Below are 18,677 nucleotides of genomic sequence, written 5' to 3'. Positions count from 1 at the left end.
ATTGAGTTCATGCATGATAAGAGTCCTAAGTACAATCGGGGAATCGTTCACAAGTTGTTTCTTTTGGGTTAAGATTGTAGGGTCGGTATGTCAATCGTTTGACGATAACCCTCCACCACCAGTCAATAAAATCAAGCCGTCACGTGGGCAAAGAAGCCAATCGATTTGGCCTATCAGCAAAACCAAATGTAAATTTTTTATTTAATTAATTTTCATATTATTTTGCTCATAACCCAAATCAAGTGTGGCATAATTTGCCCATTACCTGACAACTTTTATTTTTTATCAGCTCCGTCGGGTGGTGGAGGGCTTCAATTAAACATCTACATTGTACACTGCACGATGACCTAACCCCCCCCCCCCCCCCAATTTTTTTACTGATTTACTAATGGTGTAACGGGGGGGGGTGGCTGCTTCCACGCATCAGCGGAGTGACTTTGTCTGTCATGGGCCCTGGTGCAGAGGGAGTTAAATGCCACCCACCACCCCTCAAAGTGTCCCCTCCTCAGTGGTCTCGCGCCCTCTGGGTCCTTCCTTGGTGCACGTGGCACTGACACGCAGGCGCCTAAGCAACATTTGGGCCACCTAGTGGCCTGTAAAGGTTTAGCCTCGTTGAAAGTTGTTCTACTTTGAGAGAAGAGTTAATTAAGGCAATTACTCCCCATGTGTGGCTAACGTGTATATTACTCATCTAAACACATTAACAAACTACATTTAAAATTGTGTAATATGAATCAACACTTAAAATACAATTTAGTTCTACAATTGAAGTCACACCATGTAAACATACATTTTTATTATGACGATACATACAAATACATTAGTAAAATAATTAAATTAGCTTTTTATATGATTTGCGATGTTAAGTTCTAACCACAACTACACACTTCCCTGTTTTTATTTACGACGGTAACGGTCACACCAACACGAAAACCAAGTCATTATGATTTCGTCGGACAATGGTCACAAAATTAACCTGATTTCTCATTCATACACCGCATGTTACATATTACAATTCAGCAATTAACACAACGGAGTACTTTCACTGTGAACATGACATCACAACATCGTGTCCGCATTGTTCATTTGGGGGTGGGTGGCCAACACCACTCCCGGCCGCCTTTGTCTCCCCTGGTGGCGATTTTTTTAAGCACCGCACCAGGTACTAATTTGAGGCTGAGTCGACCTAGGGGAGACCTAGGACCGGCTCAGATAATCGTCGAACTCGGGCTGCCGGGTTCGTAGCGCAGCGTGGCGCTCACCACTACCCCACCGCTCCCCACTACCATCACGCACCCCGCATTGAAACCCAAGAAACCGCGACGCCCACAGAAACCTGAGAAACAGAAACCCGCGCGTTGCCATGGAGCTCCCCCCCTCCCCACGGTCACCGCGCCGCAAACCAATCAGAACGCTCGTTGCTCACGCGCGCGCCCGGGCGCTCCCCGACCAATGGGAGGTGGCGTTGTTGGTTGTTCGACTACGGAAACTGAGAAGCGCGCGACACGTGGTAGTGGCGGTGTTTGTGGTGGTGGTGGCGGCATTCTGACGCTGCTGCTGGTGCTGCTGCTGCTGTTGGGTTGCCGGTACCGCGAGTGAGTTTCTGAGTTTCTCCCCCCCCCCGTCCATCGCCTCGAACACAGGGAGTCGGCAACCAAAATAATAATAAGAGGCATTTTTATTCCTTCGAATCGTGACTATTTCAAGAGCCTCGGTGCAGCTGCGTGGTGAATACGAGACGGTGGTGGTCCTCTTGATTAAATAACGACGTCGCGAAGCGGCAGTTCTTTATAAAGAGTCGCCGAATGCGGCTCCGAAGCCGCAGGTTGCCCGACCCCCCCTGGCCGAACGTATCCGCCGCGTGTTTGAAGACGTCCTTCTTACCTCGCCATACACACCGTCATCGCTAAAGCACGCATTTGGTGTCTCGTGCTTCTTGAATGTAACGAGCGCGGTGCAAAGCAACGTCTAGTTAACGCCGAGCTGTAATTGACCACGTATTTGGTGTTGACACTTCAAAGTATGTTGCCCTCCTCCTGGCTCTCGTCTGTAATACGGGCATCAGACAACCGCTCTTCAATCTTGTTTAATTAGTTCACGGCTTGTGATGGAGCGTGTCATCAGCGCACCCCGTGGACGTCACTCTTGGCATAGATGCGGACATCACAAGAACGTTCTGAAACAGCGCCTGTCCGTCTTCTTGGTTCTTTCGGTAAAGTCACGTAGAAGGGAAATAATAAAATAATAAAACAGACCTGGTCTTCACCTGAGGACGGCTGCTTGCGTTGTGGCCGAAACGTCGTGAGAATTATTTTATTATGTTTTATTTTTATTATTTTATTACTTCCCTTCTACGTGACTTTACCGAAAGGTGAAGACCAGGTCTGTCGGGGAGACAGCGTCTGTCCGGTTAGAGATGCAGCAGCGGAGATTCGTACATAGAAGAGCTGTTGAGTTTTGTGTTCATCGTCCTCAGACGGTCATGATCTGTCTACTGCTGGATGAAGGCCTCGCCACGCTGTCGTCACCACTCGCGTTGGGGTTTTCTTTAATGCGGACGTCTTAAAGCGCTCGCCCGTGTTTACTAGCGCACGGTCATGTGCGTTCCGCGTTATTCAAGGGGTTTCTCAAGCTTATTTTATTCGCGGCTCACCGCTGTACGTCATGTCGAGTCTCTAAATGTCTTCGGTTGAGATAATGATTCGGTCGTTACACGCTGAACGGACCCGATAGCTAAAGGAGTCACACGTGGCTGAAAGCTTTAAATGGAATGGCATCTCTGCTCCAGATATGACACGAGAACACACACGCGCAAGATAAGTTAATGTGATATGCGGGATATTTCTTGCCAGTATCAAAGTATAAGAAAAGGTGTTACCATATTCTTAGGTTTTTTCCTTTTTTATTTTACTTTTATTAATTTTAATGTTTTACCTACGTGACTTTACCGAAAAAACCTAAGAATATGAATCCTTGCAGTCACGAAAGCTTCAAATCTAGAAAGGTGTTACCCTTTCTGGCAATTAAACAGGTGTTAAGATGTTCGGACACCAAACAGAAACCTTTTGCGAGGAATCAAGTCTGCATTAACCACGCGTGTTTGTGGTAAACATATATATAAAAAACATGCTCTGCTAATATACATAATATGCACAAAGGATAAAACCTATTCTTATAATGTGATATGTGTTTATCGCAAGCTATGTTTCAGACGCCAACAATTGTATTTGTTCTGTTATACGTGGTTATGCAACGTCCATCAACGCACCCACTCGTGTGTCCTGGAAGAACTTGGAAACAAAAGTTTATTGTCTGGAAACTGGGGGTATTGTTGAGAGGAGGTTGATTGGGTGAATGGAGTAAATTGTACAGGGTGCTTAGAATTAGTTTTTGTATTGATATGGGACTATCGTTTTTAATGGTAAAATAACAGCTAAAACACTGTAACATGATAATAAATGTATGTTAATAGCTTCAGAAAGTCAGTCTCCACTTGTTCCCCATCATTGTCAACACATGCCTGGAATCTTCTCCAGGTGGTCTCCAAAGCCCGGCGGCATATTTCTTGTGGCATTGTTGCAAATTCTTAGAAGTGTTAACTTTATTTGAAGCACCCTGTATTACTTCCATCTGTGGGGATGATTGGCTGCATTACTTTAAGAGCAGCGACATTTTTCAGTAAGCCTCCACACGTGTTGAAGTTGGTTAATTTAATTCTAGATTTGAAGTTTTCGTGACTGCAAGGATCCATACTCTTTGGTTCTTTCGGTAAAGTCACGTCGGTAACTTTACCGTAATTCTGTTTTTTTGCTGTGGTTGTCCCACCTGATGACGGAAGCTTGTGTTGCCTCCGAAACGTCGTGATTTTTTTTGTTAATTTAGTCTTGTATAAAAGCCATTTATAGTGCAATGTTTATTTGCTAAATACCTGCTATACATATTTTATATAAAATATTGTACTTTTTGAATATGGAATTCCCACTGTACAGACAGCCATTCCTTCAGATGGCAATATTGTTATGTTAATTATGTAACAGAAAAATGTCGCATTCAGTGTTGTTCATGTGTTTTTACGGTGCTGTGTCGAAGTGGCCAGGTCGCTCGGTGGTCAGAGTGCTGCGTTGTCCCTGCTGATATCCTGGGTTTCAATATGGGCATCCTTTTGTTATTAATGTCTTTCTATATGTTGAACTTATTTTGCACGGCAACCCGTAGCTCCAGTGGCTTCCTAATATCAGACGGCCGCAGAAGCACATTTTAAAGTTTCTTAATTGTCATAAGTTGATGGTCTCAGCCCAGTTAGTAATTGCTGCACAACTTACATCCATCACCATCACATAAACTTAAAAACATTCTGGCACGTCGAGATGTGATGCATGGTGGGCGCAATTGTGAATCGATGATGATTAAACAACTGCGTTGTTTGTGTCATTTCTGCCTTCGCAGCAAACTGCGGAGGGGGAGGATGGCTGTGGCGGTCGAGGCTTTGCGGCTGAATTTTGCCGGCCGCTTGCTGTTGGCGCCCATGGTGCGAATCGGAACGTTGCCCACGCGCCTGCTCGCCCTCGATTATGGAGCCGACATTGTCTACTGCGAGGTCGTCGTTCCCCGCGAGCTTCTCGGAATTTGCGGTGCTGTAGCTCTGGGAGTTTAAATTCACTCCCCACTCTGTTACCATGTAGGGCGAGCCGTGGTTTGCCAGAGGGTGCCCTGATTCATCACCTGCCCTTGCGAAGTTTGTCGTCAGGAGTTTCTCAGGGTGACATGGTCGATGTATCCAAATGGAACAGTAGAAAAAAATCTTTGCTGGCTTTTTGACGATTTAAATATTACATTACTGTGCTGATTAAGTTAAGATGCTCGGCTGGCTGGTTCTGGTAAAATTTTAGCCTTGCAATGAAAGTGAATAGTTCCTAAAAAAAAATCTGTGGAGTTATTTCGCAATTTTCCAATGATTTCTTTGAAAGTCATTTGTGATCCGGTGGAACATTTTGATTCATTTATATTGGCGGACATTATGTTCAGTTATTCCTACATTGCAGTATGGCATGCGTAGAACAGCATTTAGCCCCGCTGTGCTTTGGAGGGCATGTGTTCCAATCCACTGTCAAATTGTTTCATTTTACTTTCACCAGTGAGGCAGTGGAAAGCCAGGCTGGTAGAGAAATGGGTAATGCACGTAATGATTGTAAAATTGCATTGTTATCTTGAGAACAAGACCTTGATGCCCTCTTCCAACCAAACCTCTCCCATTTTTTCAAATTGGGAAAATATCGTCGTGGAGTGGTTCTACTTTGTGCCACCCTCCGCAACTACCTTCTGCCCTGTGGTGTTTTGGAGACCAAACATCGACATTCTTGAGTTGCATAACATGTTGTGCAGACTAATCATTGCTTATACCAGACCGTGAAAGCTATTGGGCGTCTAGGATGCTCCACATTGTGCGAATATAGTCCCGTTCCGTTGCACTTAAACCCATAAAACATTACTACAATTTTATTATATTAAACTGGTTCAAGGTTTTTATAATTAAATATTTTTATTTTCACTCTGCTCAGGCAAGGATTTGTCCATGTAAAAAAATAAAACACTTATTCTAAAGTCAAATTTACAAACAAAGTTTCTCTGCAAATATTTAAAAAAACGTGTAAATCATAAATAACACTGTTTCTGAGTGGTCGACACCGGATTGTTGAGCTGAGCGGTTTGGGAATTCTGGGTATACGCGTGGATTGATACAGTACGCCCCCCCCCCCGTGTACCCTCATCTCAGTTCTCTGTCCCGCTGTGGGGTGATTGCAGGCTGATTGAGCACGGTAATTCCACGCTTAATGCGTTTTTGCTTGACGGGGCACTTTTCAGGAACGCATCTACCATGTTAAACGAGGAATTGGTGTATTAAAGAAGGTTTAAAGACGTGATTTCAAAATGTCCACAGGCTTTTTTCAATCCACTGCTGGACAATGATATCCCCACGCCACGTCACTCCACTCGTAGAGATCGATTGACCATACCTCACCACGATGGTCAGTGTGGATTGGTGAAGGAGGAGGCACCTAGTACTGGTTAAGTTATTATTTGGCCGCTGATGTTAACCGTGCCAGGAGATCGAACAAGGGTCATTGTGCAGTGCGCTAAGCACTGTGCGACCACTCCACTCAAATTATAAACATCCTTCATAACCAGGTGAAAACTCATTTAGATTAAAACTACATTCTTCAAAGATGACTGAGTCAACCATACAAACGTAATAGTTAGACGTTTGAGTAATTATCACCAGTTTACCGTTTGCGTTATTACATAACATTCAGATTTTCTTTGCACTAATTTTGGCATTCCACAGTAGTGCATACTATTTGTATTGGGCAAAGCGTTTGCTTTGTAATAATTACTGTGCAAGCAGCCAAAAGGCTCTTTGAACAGATGAATATCCATGCTCATCGTTGATATCTTCCGTAAACGAAACCTTTCACCGAACCTCAATTCTTTCCTTGTGCGTTTACTAAAGTTTTAACGTTTCTCGAGCCTTTGTGACATTATTAGACTTGCATTATTGAAATTTAATTTAAAATGTATATTCATTTAATTGAGTTGTAACAAAATGCCATGTCAGTGTTTGGAATTAACATGGCCTTTATTAATAAGATGCAGTGGTGTAATGTCCTGTTTGAACAGCTAATGTTGGGAGGAATAATTAAATATGTTTAATGGTTCCAATTGGTTTGGACGTTTTGTGCTTTGGCCATAATGAGAAGGATGGTGTGTGTGGCATTGGTGCAAGACATTAATTTTCTTTCATCACACTGAATGTCTTTCTAATGTGCCGAGTCATATTTTATTGCATTTTGTCATAATTTCTCATGCTTTGACACAATTAACTTGTGGGAATACGCAACTTTAGCAACATATATCACGACCCCTCGTTGACATGATTTTTAATTGCTGAAATTAAAATGTTGAAACCGCATCTTAAACAACCCCCCCTCCCGCCCCCCACACAAATGACATACTTTATCACTTTAGATTAATATGATTCGTTGTAATTACATTGTGTTTTCGAGCCTGTCGAGTACAATTATGTGATATTTACGACAATTTAAATGAGCGGATATATGGATTTTTTGATCACCGGTAGAGTAATGTTGTCGTTCCCGGCTGGAAAGAACGTAACGCTGCTTAGCCACCGAGTAGCTTCCCCGTCCCCGCGTCCTGTGGTGCAAATTTTTTGTTCCTTTTTGAAACCCTTGCGTTCTGCCCACAGGAGCTCATTGATCTCAAAATGCTGCAGTGCACGAGGACGGAAAACGGTGAGTTAACTCTCGGACGTCGGTTCACGGACGTTGCTCGGCTGGGCTGACGGCTAGGAAACGTGGGTGGTGTTCCGCACTCGTAAGCACGTTATTGGAAAACTCCCCTTGTCCAATTTGCAAGTGGATCCTGACGTTTGTGTTTCGCGTGCATTTTTTTAAATTTTTTTATCGGAGTGGTAAACCAGGGATACGTTTGCATCACTCCTCTTATCCACACACGGATGCATGATTCAGAATGTAACGCCTCCCAGAGACTACTTCTGACTTGAATTGTCCACATAAATAGCTCTGATAATAGTGAAACATTACTGCCATTTCTTGGTCCCTATGTCTTATCCACACAAAGGCTTAATCGGATAAGTCAAGTCAATGTTGTTTTTGTTCATACGCTGGCAAACATCTGCCACTGAAAGGGCCATCGCATTAATGCTCAACAATTATAGGAAGGTGTGTGGATCGCCTGGGTTTCACGGATTATTGGAAGCACTCTTAATAGGGACTTGGATAAGAGGAGACGTGTACTGTATCACCAAGTTATTTGTTTTGGGATTTTACAATCGGGGCCAACTCGCAGATGTTTACGTGAAATAATGTTTTAAGTGTTAGCAGGAGGGATTTAAGAGCAGCTGTTCACAGGAGTTTACGCATTTACAACGTCTACAAACCACATTTACAACGTCTACAAATCACATCTCAAACACTTCATCACATAGTTAGCTCTTGGAAGTTGTTCTAATTTTAAAATAGATGCAGTATTGCATTGTTTATTGTTAATTTATTAAATGCTATATTGTTTGATGTTTGTATTGATCGCATGTTTTTTATGTTAGATGTCTTCACTATCTGTTTATATTTTTACTGTATCGCTTTGCGGCCCAGGTCTGTCCAAAAATGGGACCTTTCTGTCTAGTGGGATTCTCATTGGGTCAAATAAAGTATACGTGCATGAATATCATTATTGGTTCTGTGTAAGTTGGACAATAGAAATGACGTTGAAATATTTTTTTCATGTCTGAAGTATATTCCCATTTCTCATTGTGACATAGAACGCAATATTTTCATGCATTGTCTTTTTTTTTCATTTGTGTAAACCATTTGAAGTGGTTGCCAATTAAGAAGAGGGCGACGTTTAATTTCCTTAATCTTAAGACTGATCACGTTACGGGAACACGAGCAGAAGGAATGTTCTTTCTTGGCTACTGGAAGCTGTGTGCAGTGTCTTGATCTTTGAATCGTTATCACGCCTACATTTACGTAGCATCCTGCTTTAAGAGTAAAGAGAGAAAAAAAAACGTCCATCTCACCAAACCTTTCTTTCGTGAAGGCAAGCACAAGCTACGTTTGTGCAGAAAGGTGCTAAAGTGTTGGTATCCCAAGGGTCAAATCGTAGTAAATATGTGCGCTGTAGATGACTTTTTATGTCTTTTATCATGAAAATAATCATATCAGACTGCTGCCCGTAATTGATGTTTCTGCCTGTGGGTATACAATGAGGAATTTCATCGACCGCACCTTGAAATATACACATTCACAATTTCTGCCCCCTGAGTATGTGCAATGCAAATACATTTATTGGATACAGCTAAATAAATAATCTGGAAAACACAATTCATAATTCAACAGCTCGTAGCAAATATGAATATTTCCTCAGGGCCAAATTAATACAGCCTGCGACTGCACTTTACAGATGCATCTTGTGTCTGAATGTGCGTAGTGCCACACAGGTGGTTTTGAAACGTTCCACGACATCTATCAAAACGTTGTATCTGTTGAGAGTGCCCGTGATGCGATAAAAACCACGTGAATTTGACAAATTAATTTGAATTGCTCATGAATTAAAGCAAAACCAACTGCTACTTATCAGTTATCCCGAAAAAAAATATTTCATTCCAAAAGTCTCAGGAAATGGATGCATTGCTCAGCTGTCAATGCGGGTCCCTGGTTTTCAGTAAGACGTTTAATGTGAGGTATTAGCAGAACGCACTTGCACCACACATCTTGTGATTACACTTCAAAAAAAATCCATGCCCACCGTTATTTTTAGATTCAAATTTCTACCGAGGGTGCACAGCAGCGATGCGAGGTCTCGTTAGCAGTATGCCCGTGGCATAAAGTGGAGACATCTGTTTGGATTTTTTTCCCGAGGTGTGAACATATTGCCTCGTCGCCCCCCCCCACGCTAGCTGCTTAGTCTTACAATGTGTATTAGATCGGTACTGCCGTTACATTATTGCAAGCCTATTTCACCCGTGATAATCAAGCTAAACCTTAAATAAATGCACACTTGTTTCTTTTAAACACATTTTTCATCAGTATAGGGTGCTGGATTACATGTTCAGTGTGTGCCACTGAGGATGTAAATAATGTATTCTCTTTTTCGATAACCATTTACAGGATGCATTATCAATTGCAAATGTCACGGAATTGATCATATAATTGTATCCAGTAAAGTTTGGTAACTATCCTAACCGTTTGGCACGCACGGACCCTCAAACAGAACAGTACGTTCCTAGGTGATTGGTCACGTGACAACTTACTGGTCTGGCATGTGACTTAATGGACTTGTTTTTCTGTTGCAATATTGTTTTTTCTTGTTCGTGCCTTTTGTTTTCGTGCAATTTCTTAATTTCTTTATTCATTATTATTATCTGAGGATTTTAATTTGCGTGGTAGTTGCTATGAATAGGATTTGGCTCGTATATAAATAATGTAGTCCTTAGTGGAATCTATTAGCATAAATAATGCTAGTAAAATGAAATTATTATGCATCTACTTATAAAAATTATCCTTTGTCAGTTCACTGCTGGATGAAGCCCTCGCCATGAAGTCTCGATCATGGCACGTTTTTGATCATACATCACCATGCTGCTCAGTGTGGGGTTGGCGATGGTTGTTAAAACTGATAACAGATATTTTGTAATTCATTGTATTCACGTGATTATCTACAGTGCAAAGAAAAACTGAAATTCAGTGCCACTCAAACAAAGCGGCTATAAATGCCTGGATACTTTTTTTTTATCTCTTGACACTGATGGAAGATACCCTTTGAATCTTTGTAACTGTTTGGAAAATATGAGTTATTGGGTTCCTCTTAAAATGTCTTTGACGGCACACAGACTTTTCCCTGTCTCTGACATAAATAGGTGTTGTAGGCAGTGATGCCATCAAATGATTTATCTGAGAATTAATTCGTGGTGTGTGTGTGTGTTTGTTTTACTTGCAGAGGCGTTGGGCACTGTGGATTTTGTTACGTCCAATGGGAGGACCGTATTTAGGACGTGCAGCCAGGAGAAAGACAAAGTAGTATTTCAAATGGTAATGTAAACCGAGTGCGTGTGATTAAATCTGTCAGACCGTGTTTGCTTTTAAGAGTAATCTTCAAAAATATGTATTGGCAAAGGAAAAAAAATGCCTGTGCCCATTTGTAACAACATTTGTGGTCGAAATGTTGAGTGTTCTGTTTTGGCCATAATTATCCTGTACTAAAAATACACGGTGTCCAGTGAGTTGTCATCCCTTGTTAAACAATTATAATTCGACAGCCGTCTGTGCTCGGTTGATGGAGCTGTGCGCATACCCTCGGAAGTGTGAAGATTTTACCAAATGAGACTCGTCCCTTTATACACATCCACACGGCCGCCCTGGGATTGTATCGAGAATCCCAGGTGTTCAGCGACATCTGACGCGGAAATATTTTGTATTTTTCTATTACGTGCTGTTGGAGAACCCTTGAGCTTTTCGATGTAACAGAAGATTAAACACCGATTATAGGTAGTACCGTGCCAACATTTCCACCAGACGCTTCAAACGGCTGTTTAATTATAATTATTTAATGGATGCACACATGATACCATTCGGGGCAGCGGCCTGTGTATTGTTTGCTACTGCATGCCAGTATGCCACAGCGTGTCTAGACTCCTTGATGGATTTTGACCCCTTTGGAACAAGCAACGCCTCCTCTGAGGACATTAGGTGGTTTATCTTCTCTGTGTTTCCAAGGAACACGTACAAAACAAAATCAGAATGACATACAAATACATATTTTGCACAATGGGCAGCTATCTTCGTGTGCACAACTTCACACCCCCTTTGTCAAACTGTTGCACCTTGCAAAAATACATTGTCTTAGATAATTGCCGCGAACAGCGTGCACGGTAATACGTTTCGCCGTGAACATTTTGAAATTTGCCGTTTATGAGTCATAAATTGGATTTTTGTTGTGGGCGGCGCTCATTGTCTTTGCTGCTGAGCGCGCACGCTCGTGTGTGTGTGGGCACGAGGTACGGTCATCCACCCCCAAAGTGGCTCTATTTGTCATCATTAGATTTGTGGCGGGTTTGCCCGTAATGGTCATTGAGTGTTTGCCCCCCTTTGTTCAGAGGCAGGTTTGGTGATGCGATGACTTGTGCTCAGACAATTCGATAGTTATTTTTTTTTCCTGCAGCGAAACTTGTTGCTTGATGCGGACAACAGGGGAATATAAAAGGCAGCGTTTACCTTCAGCGGGAACGAGGATCAGGGTAACAATCTCACCGTCTGCGCTGGATGGTATTTTTGATGCCAGCTCGTAGCTTTTTTCTTTTTTCTTTGCAAAAATATATTGGTCATTCCCAAATTAATTAACGCAACTGGATGTCCTCCCCCACTGGCGACTGAAAAGTATAACAATGAAATGAAGTTAAATGCCGTGTATTTACAACTTGACATTGTTTTCCACAATTACCCTCCTATTGTGCTGCTTGCGCAGTGACTTGAGACACTATTGCAGCTTGCAGTTTCATGGCGACGTCTGAGGAGGTCATTTCCGAGGACTTCTTTTTAACAACACCGTTTACGTGCCCTGTGGAGATTGTTGATTGCATTTGTGATCAAATTTAAATTGTCCATTCTTAGAGCTATAACAACAAACCAGATTAAGTGAACACGTTTAGACAAACTTGTTTGAAATGCTCTCTGTCTCTCTCGTTGTCTATCTTGTCCCTTTAGTCTCTCTCCCCTCTGTTACTTCTCACTTCCGCCTCCAAATGCATGGCGCTCTGCGATCCATTGCTGGACATCTGTGAAAACGAGCTTCATAGCTCATCGGATTCCTCCAGTCTAAATAAAGATTCTGATTCTGATAAATATTCTCATTCATTGCTGAAGAAGGGTGCCTTTTAAATCTAAATAATTCTTAATTGTAAAATAAACATGCATGTAATATCATGGTTTATTTGCATTATTTGGTGATTGGCTGAGATCAATTCGCTACACTTGAGGATCTGATTCAATCGGAGGCTGATACAACCTGTATTCAAGCCCAGGATCTCAGTGCTGCCAGCTCACTGCCTAACCTGAGTCCCACCCTGGTACCTCTAGCAAATTAGAAAGTGTGATGGTCGTTGTGCGAAATACCGAGTTTTGAATGCTGCTGAGGTTGGTACATTCCCGATGTTTTTTTGTCAATGATTCTTACCAAAAACATCAATGTCCTTGTTTTTTTAGGGCACAGCGGATTCAGATCGGGCCCTCCAAGTGGCAAGGCTCGTGTAAGTGGGTACTTATGAAGAGTTGTATTTGTGTATTTATTTGTTTTAACAAATACACGCCTGCTTGAATATGCATGTAAACAACCCCAATGGTACAGGGTGTTTCAAAAAGATGTAACCAATTTCAAAGCAGTATATTTCACGATGGCAACATGTTACAATTACACGAAAAGTTACAAATGGTTTAATGAGTTATCAAGTCGCCTCTGGGTGGTTGTATGGAATGACCGCCAATACCGCAACATGTACGTGCCTCCCTTAAATATAGTGAGCAGATTTGTACTCGGTGTGAAAAAAAATATTGGAGTAAATTTGAAACACTTCGAATAGAGACGTTAAACACACACATCAATGCTCTGTAAGGTTTAAAATCATATAACAAGTGTAATGCGGGCGTAAGCGACCTTCCGGAGGTGACGTCACGGGGGGTGGAGTCATGTGACGTGGGGGTAAGGTTCGGGGCTTTAAGCGGGTAAACCGGAAGGGGAAGGTAGTCGGGGTGTGAGCGGAAAAGAGTGAGGCCACGCGGGCAAGTGTGGAGAGGGGGGGGCGCCGACGGCGATCGGGAGCCAACCCCGAAGATAAGAGGAAGCTGCGGAGTGGTGTGCAGCTGGGGAGGAGACAGCCAGGAGGGCTGCGTGTTAGAGGCAGCGGTGTGGCTGCCAGGAGGAGCTGCGGAGAGAGAGAGAGAGGGGGCTGCTTGTTAGAGGCAGCGGTGTGGCTGCCAGGAGGAGCTGCGGAGAGAGAGAGAGAGAGAGCAAGAAGCTGTGAGAGCTGCGGAGGGAGAAGAGCAGCAGAGAGTACAGCCAAGGGGGGCTGTGTGAGAGAACAGCAGCGGAGCTGCTGTTGTGGATCGGGCCGACATTGGAGTCAGCACCGTGGAGAAGCTACAGAGTAAAGACAGCCGTGTGGGTGTACAGCACGAACCGAATAATAAAGGACACTGAGCCAGACATCGTGGTCCAGTCGTTTATTACACTGGTGTCGGAAGTGCAACGGCATGTCGAAACAAGTGAGGAAGAAAGTTAATCCGGCGCCTGCATCGGCTTCTTCGTCCGACGACGACGAACTCCCTCCAACCGCGGATCCTGTTGGGGTGGTGGAGGAGAGCCCGGCTGAGGAGACCACGGGAACGGGAGTGGAGGATGTTGGCGCGGTGGCGGGTCCGTCGACATCATCAGACGCGGATCAACGATGGCAAGCGATGGCGGTACAACTGGAGGCACTTAAGGACGTCCTGGCGCATCTATGCCATCTCGTCGCGCCAGGGACGATGGATGATGCAAGTGGTGCTCCGCGGGCCGCCACGTTGCCTGTCCTGCCGCCGCCATTGCCCACGCGGCAAGAGGCCGCCATTTTGCGCGCTCCGTGGCGCCAAACCGCCATCTTGGCCACGCCGCGGGCCGACGCCATTTTGAATTTGCCATCACAACCACCACCATTGGAAGACGGCGGGAAGAGGAGTCGGAGTCGCCACCTTACAACAGTTAAAGAATTTTCCGTCGGTGGGGACTGGAGCGCGTTCGCCTGCCGCTTCTTGGCGGCGGTACGCACAGCAAGATGGACCGATGCGGAGGCTTTGGAGGTGTTGCCGACTCTCCTGGACGACGAATCTGTCCGATTCTTCCGTTCCATAGCGACCGATAAGAAGGCAACTTTATGTGGTGTTTTTCAAGAAATGGCCGATGCTTATGAGCCACCAGATGATGCGCATCGGCGATTCGCTCAACGACAACGAGCACCAGAGGAGTCGCCCGTGGCGTTCAGGGGTGCGGTGCTGGAGCTGGCCATGGCAGCTTATCCTGAGACGCCACAGGACCTGCTGGAGCCTCTCATATTAGGGAAAATGTTGGAGCTGTCTCGGGATCTAGGGATCCCCATGCCTGTGTGTGGGCATGAGAAGCTAACTTCCCGGATGGCTGCTAAGTGTCTCGATGCGCAATTCAACCTCCGTCGCTGGAAACAAGTGACGGCGTGGACGGGGGAGCCCGTCAAAGAAGAGGAGGCGCTGGGGTGGAACCCTGCGCAGGCCGTCTATGTTCCGGATGACCGGGGCCCTCAACAACTGACGGCCGCCTCCGCTCCATGGACGGGACGCGGCGGGCCGAGACCGCGCGCGGTGCTACCAGAACGGGGCCGTCAGGAGGCGAGGCCTGCGCTTCGGCGCAACGAGGCCGAATGTTTCCGCTGCGGGCGTAGGGGCCACTACGCCAGAGACTGCTGGGCCCGCTTCCCGGCTCCGCCGCAGCAGGAGGCCTCGGCACCGGTCAAGTCGGCTAAAGATCCTCCGAAACAGGCATGTCGGCACGCACCAGACACTCGGCAAGGCTTTCCACCTCACCCACCACCTGTGTTGCGCGATCCTATTGTTGTTGTTAAAGAAAGGCCATCGACGGGGCCTTGTCATTCAGTTACGCAGTGGCGCAAATTGGCACGGAGAGTTGTCGCGGCCGCTACGGGTTCGTCCACTGTACCGGGGTCCATACAAGGTGTGGACGTGCGCATTTTGGTCGACTCGGGCGCGTCTGCGACTATTATATCGGATGTCATTTTCCATCTGTTGGGCATTCCGTCGCGGGCTGTGCGTCCGGTTTATGGGTCGTGCGTCGCTGCGAACGGGGGTAGCATGGGTATCGTGGGTCAGGTGGATGCTAAGATATCTATTGGGGATGTGTCGGCCTCGGGTGTTGTGTTGATATCGAGATCTTTGGCGGTTCCTTGTTTGTTAGGCACCGATTTTTTGGCTAAGATGCCCATTTTGATCAAAATCAATGAGAATTGTATTGAACTGCCGGGGGGCCGTCAAATCTCGTTTCTGCCGTCGCCCTGGGGGCGACCTGCTTCGGCCGTACAAGTGCAGGCGCTGTCCGTCGCATCTGTGGACATCCCACCTGGTACACAGATGCTTATACCCTTGCGGTATCGGAAGCCCCTGCCTGATCGGCTAGGAGCAGTAGGGGTCTTGTTGTCACCGTCCGCCACGATAACAACCGGGTTGGCGTTAGTGGGGGCACAGACCATCGTCCGGCCGGATCAATTACCGTTTTTACAGGTGCTTAATGCGGGGGGAGAAAACGTCCGTGTCCCGGCCGGTACGGTTGTGGCACATGCCACTACGGCGTTTGCGACCCATGATTGTCCACATAGCCGGGGAGTTGTTGCTGGGGTTTCCGAGCCAAGGAGTTCGGATGATCGTTGGGTTGCTCAATTATGTGACGAAAATTCTTCCCTGTCCATGGAGCAACGTGGTGCGCTGCGTAAATTGTTGTTGACATATTCCGACGTGTTCAGCTCCGATGATTTGGATTTGGGCCGCACTTCCTTGCTTTACCATCACATTGAGACGGGCGATGCTGCCCCTATTCGATTAAATTCGCATCGGATGAGTCCTGCGGAGCGAGAACACGTACGGGGGGCAGTGGAAGACATGTTGGCTGCGGACATTATATCGCCATCTAACAGCCCATGGGGCGCTCCAGTCGTCTTGGTTAAGAAGAAGGATGGCAAATTGCGATTTTGTGTTGATTTCCGCAAATTGAATAAGATATCGGTGGCAGATGCGTACCCCCTGCCGCGTATGGATGACTCCCTCGACGCATTGTCGGGGGCTAAGTTCTTTTCCACACTGGACCTCTCTTCGGGATTTTGGCAGCTTCCCCTTGACGAGTCCTCACGGGAGAAAACCGCATTCCGTACGCCGCAGGGGTTATTTCAATTCAACTGTCTCCCGATGGGATTGAATGCGGCCCCTGCTACATTTCAAAGATTGATGGAGCTCGTTTTGACGGGGTTGCAGTGGGAGACATGTCTTATATATTTGGACGATATCATTGTCTTCAGCCGCACATTCGATGAACATTTGACGCGGCTGGAGACAGTGTTCACGAGGATGCGTTCTGCCAAATTGAAATTCAAACCAAAGAAATGTCACCTACTGCAACGGTCCGTCCGCTATTTGGGGCACATCGTGAGCGCTGAGGGAGTGTCCACGGATCCGGAAAAGACGGCGTGCGTCCGGGATTGGCCGACTCCGGCCACCGTGGGGGATGTTCGGCGGTTTTTGGGATTTGCCTCGTATTACCGAAGATTCGTGCCGGGTTTTGCGACGATTGCGAGGCCTTTGCATCTCCTTACGGGTAAAGGACGGAAGTTTGTTTGGGGACAGCCGGAGGAGGCGGCCTTTCGGAGTCTGCGTGATCTATTGGCCACGGCCCCAACATTGGATTATCCCGATTTCGATCACCCATTCATTCTTGATACGGACGCGAGTGACACAGGTATTGGGGCGGTGTTATCACAGTCTAAAGGGGGTGTAGAGCGTGTCGTGGCGTATGGTAGCCGAGTCTTGTCTCCTGCAGAAACCCGCTACTGTGTCACTCGCAGAGAACTATTGGCGGTTGTTTTTTTCCTACGGCAATTTCGACCATACCTCTACGGTCGTTCTTTTATTGTGCGTACGGATCATGCGGCCTTGCAATATGCCCTTAAAATTGACCAGCCATCCGGACAGTTGGCACGTTGGTTGGACACGCTACAGGAATTTTCCTTCCAAATTCAACATCGGAAGGGAGTGCGCCATGCGAACGCTGACGCACTTTCCAGATTACCGCGGCGCGCCCCTTGTAAATGTGAGTCGGGGACGCATAGGTGTTCGCCGATTCCAAACCCCCCTCAGCCGCTCACGTTGGCCGTCGAGAAGTCGGACACTCCGATGGAACCGGGACCGGCTGACGGGGTTTTGAATCTGCCGCGGTCTGTCTGGATCCGGGAACAGATGATGGATGAGTCATTGGTGTCCTTGCGGAAGCGGTCTGCTAAGGACAATGGGAGTCCGAGTACGGCTGTGGGGCCGCAAACCGCTCTCCGAGATGGTCTGCTTATGTGGCGGGAGGGGTTCCAGGAACGTTGGCGCCTGGTGGTACCAACGTCCTTGCGGTTCGAGTTGATTAGAACCCTCCATTGTGACACTCTCTTACATTTAGGGGTGCAGAAGACCTTGTTGACGTTGCAACGTCATTATTTTTGGCACGGCATGGCGACAGATGTCGTAGGGCACGTGCGCGCGTGCCCTGCGTGTGCACAACGTAAGCCGCCGAAACATCCTTACGTGCCGCCTCTCCAGTCGATTCAGGTGTCTCGAGTCAATGAATTGGTGGCGCTGGACATATTGGGACCTTTTCCACCATCGGCGAGGGGTAATAAATATTTGCTGGTAGGGGTTGAGTACCTCTCCCGTTGGCCGATGGCCTGGCCGTTGCCCGATCAGTCGGCCGCGGCCATTACCGACGCCTTTTTGTTTGGGTATATTATGGATAAGGGGGCGCCTGAGAGACTCCTCACGGACCAGGGCAGGAATTTCTCTTCTAAATTATTGGCGGAAGTGTGCGCGGGCCTTGGGACTAAGAAAGTACGGACATCCCCATACCATCCGCAGACGGATGGTATGGTTGAACGGCTGAACAGGACGTTGTCTGCCATGCTTTGCCATACCGTGAGTGAACAACAATCAGATTGGGATCTGCACATCCCCGGGGTGCTTTCGGCGTACAGGATGACGCCTCATGCGGCTACAGGATATTCGCCGTTTTACCTTATGTATGGTCGGGAAAACGTGCCGCCGGTGGATGTGCAATTGGGAACTGGGGTGAAGGGACCTCGTAAACCACTTCCTGAATACATTCAGGACACGGTTCGCCGAGTCACGGAGGCGCGGGAGAATGCCCGCGTGGCTACGGCCAAAGCCCAGGCCCGGAACGAGCGATATGCGCGACGGTCTGAGGGGGAGTGCCCTTGGAAGGTTGGGGACCTAGCCTGGCTTCATTGTCCACAGGTACGTCCG

The 18,677-nt window shown here is 46.5% G+C and overlaps 1 protein-coding gene across 2 annotated transcripts in view; it reads left to right on the top strand.

Moving 5' to 3' along the window:
• The first annotated feature begins 1,463 nt into the window (after positions 1-1,463).
• DUS2 (dihydrouridine synthase 2) overlaps positions 1,464-18,677 on the top strand; it is a 143,094-nt gene continuing 125,880 nt past the window's right edge. Inside the window, exons 1-5 of one of the 2 annotated variants that reach the window (XM_078868507.1) lie at positions 1,464-1,595; positions 4,447-4,597; positions 7,262-7,307; positions 10,534-10,625; positions 12,795-12,838. In XM_078868507.1, coding sequence (XP_078724633.1) covers positions 4,466-4,597; positions 7,262-7,307; positions 10,534-10,625; positions 12,795-12,838 — 314 coding nt within the window. In that variant the 5' untranslated portion in view covers positions 1,464-1,595; positions 4,447-4,465. Of the gene's footprint in view, positions 1,596-4,446; positions 4,632-7,261; positions 7,308-10,533; positions 10,626-12,794; positions 12,839-18,677 lie in introns of those variants that run through there. The other variant, XM_078868508.1, reaches the window with a different exon arrangement.

This window comes from Lampetra fluviatilis, chromosome 26 (assembly GCF_964198595.1).
Source record: "Lampetra fluviatilis chromosome 26, kcLamFluv1.1, whole genome shotgun sequence".
Lineage (NCBI taxonomy): Eukaryota > Metazoa > Chordata > Hyperoartia > Petromyzontiformes > Petromyzontidae > Lampetra > Lampetra fluviatilis.
The sequence above is the reverse complement of the archived record's forward strand: the minus strand, read 5'-3'. Positions and strand labels throughout refer to the sequence as shown.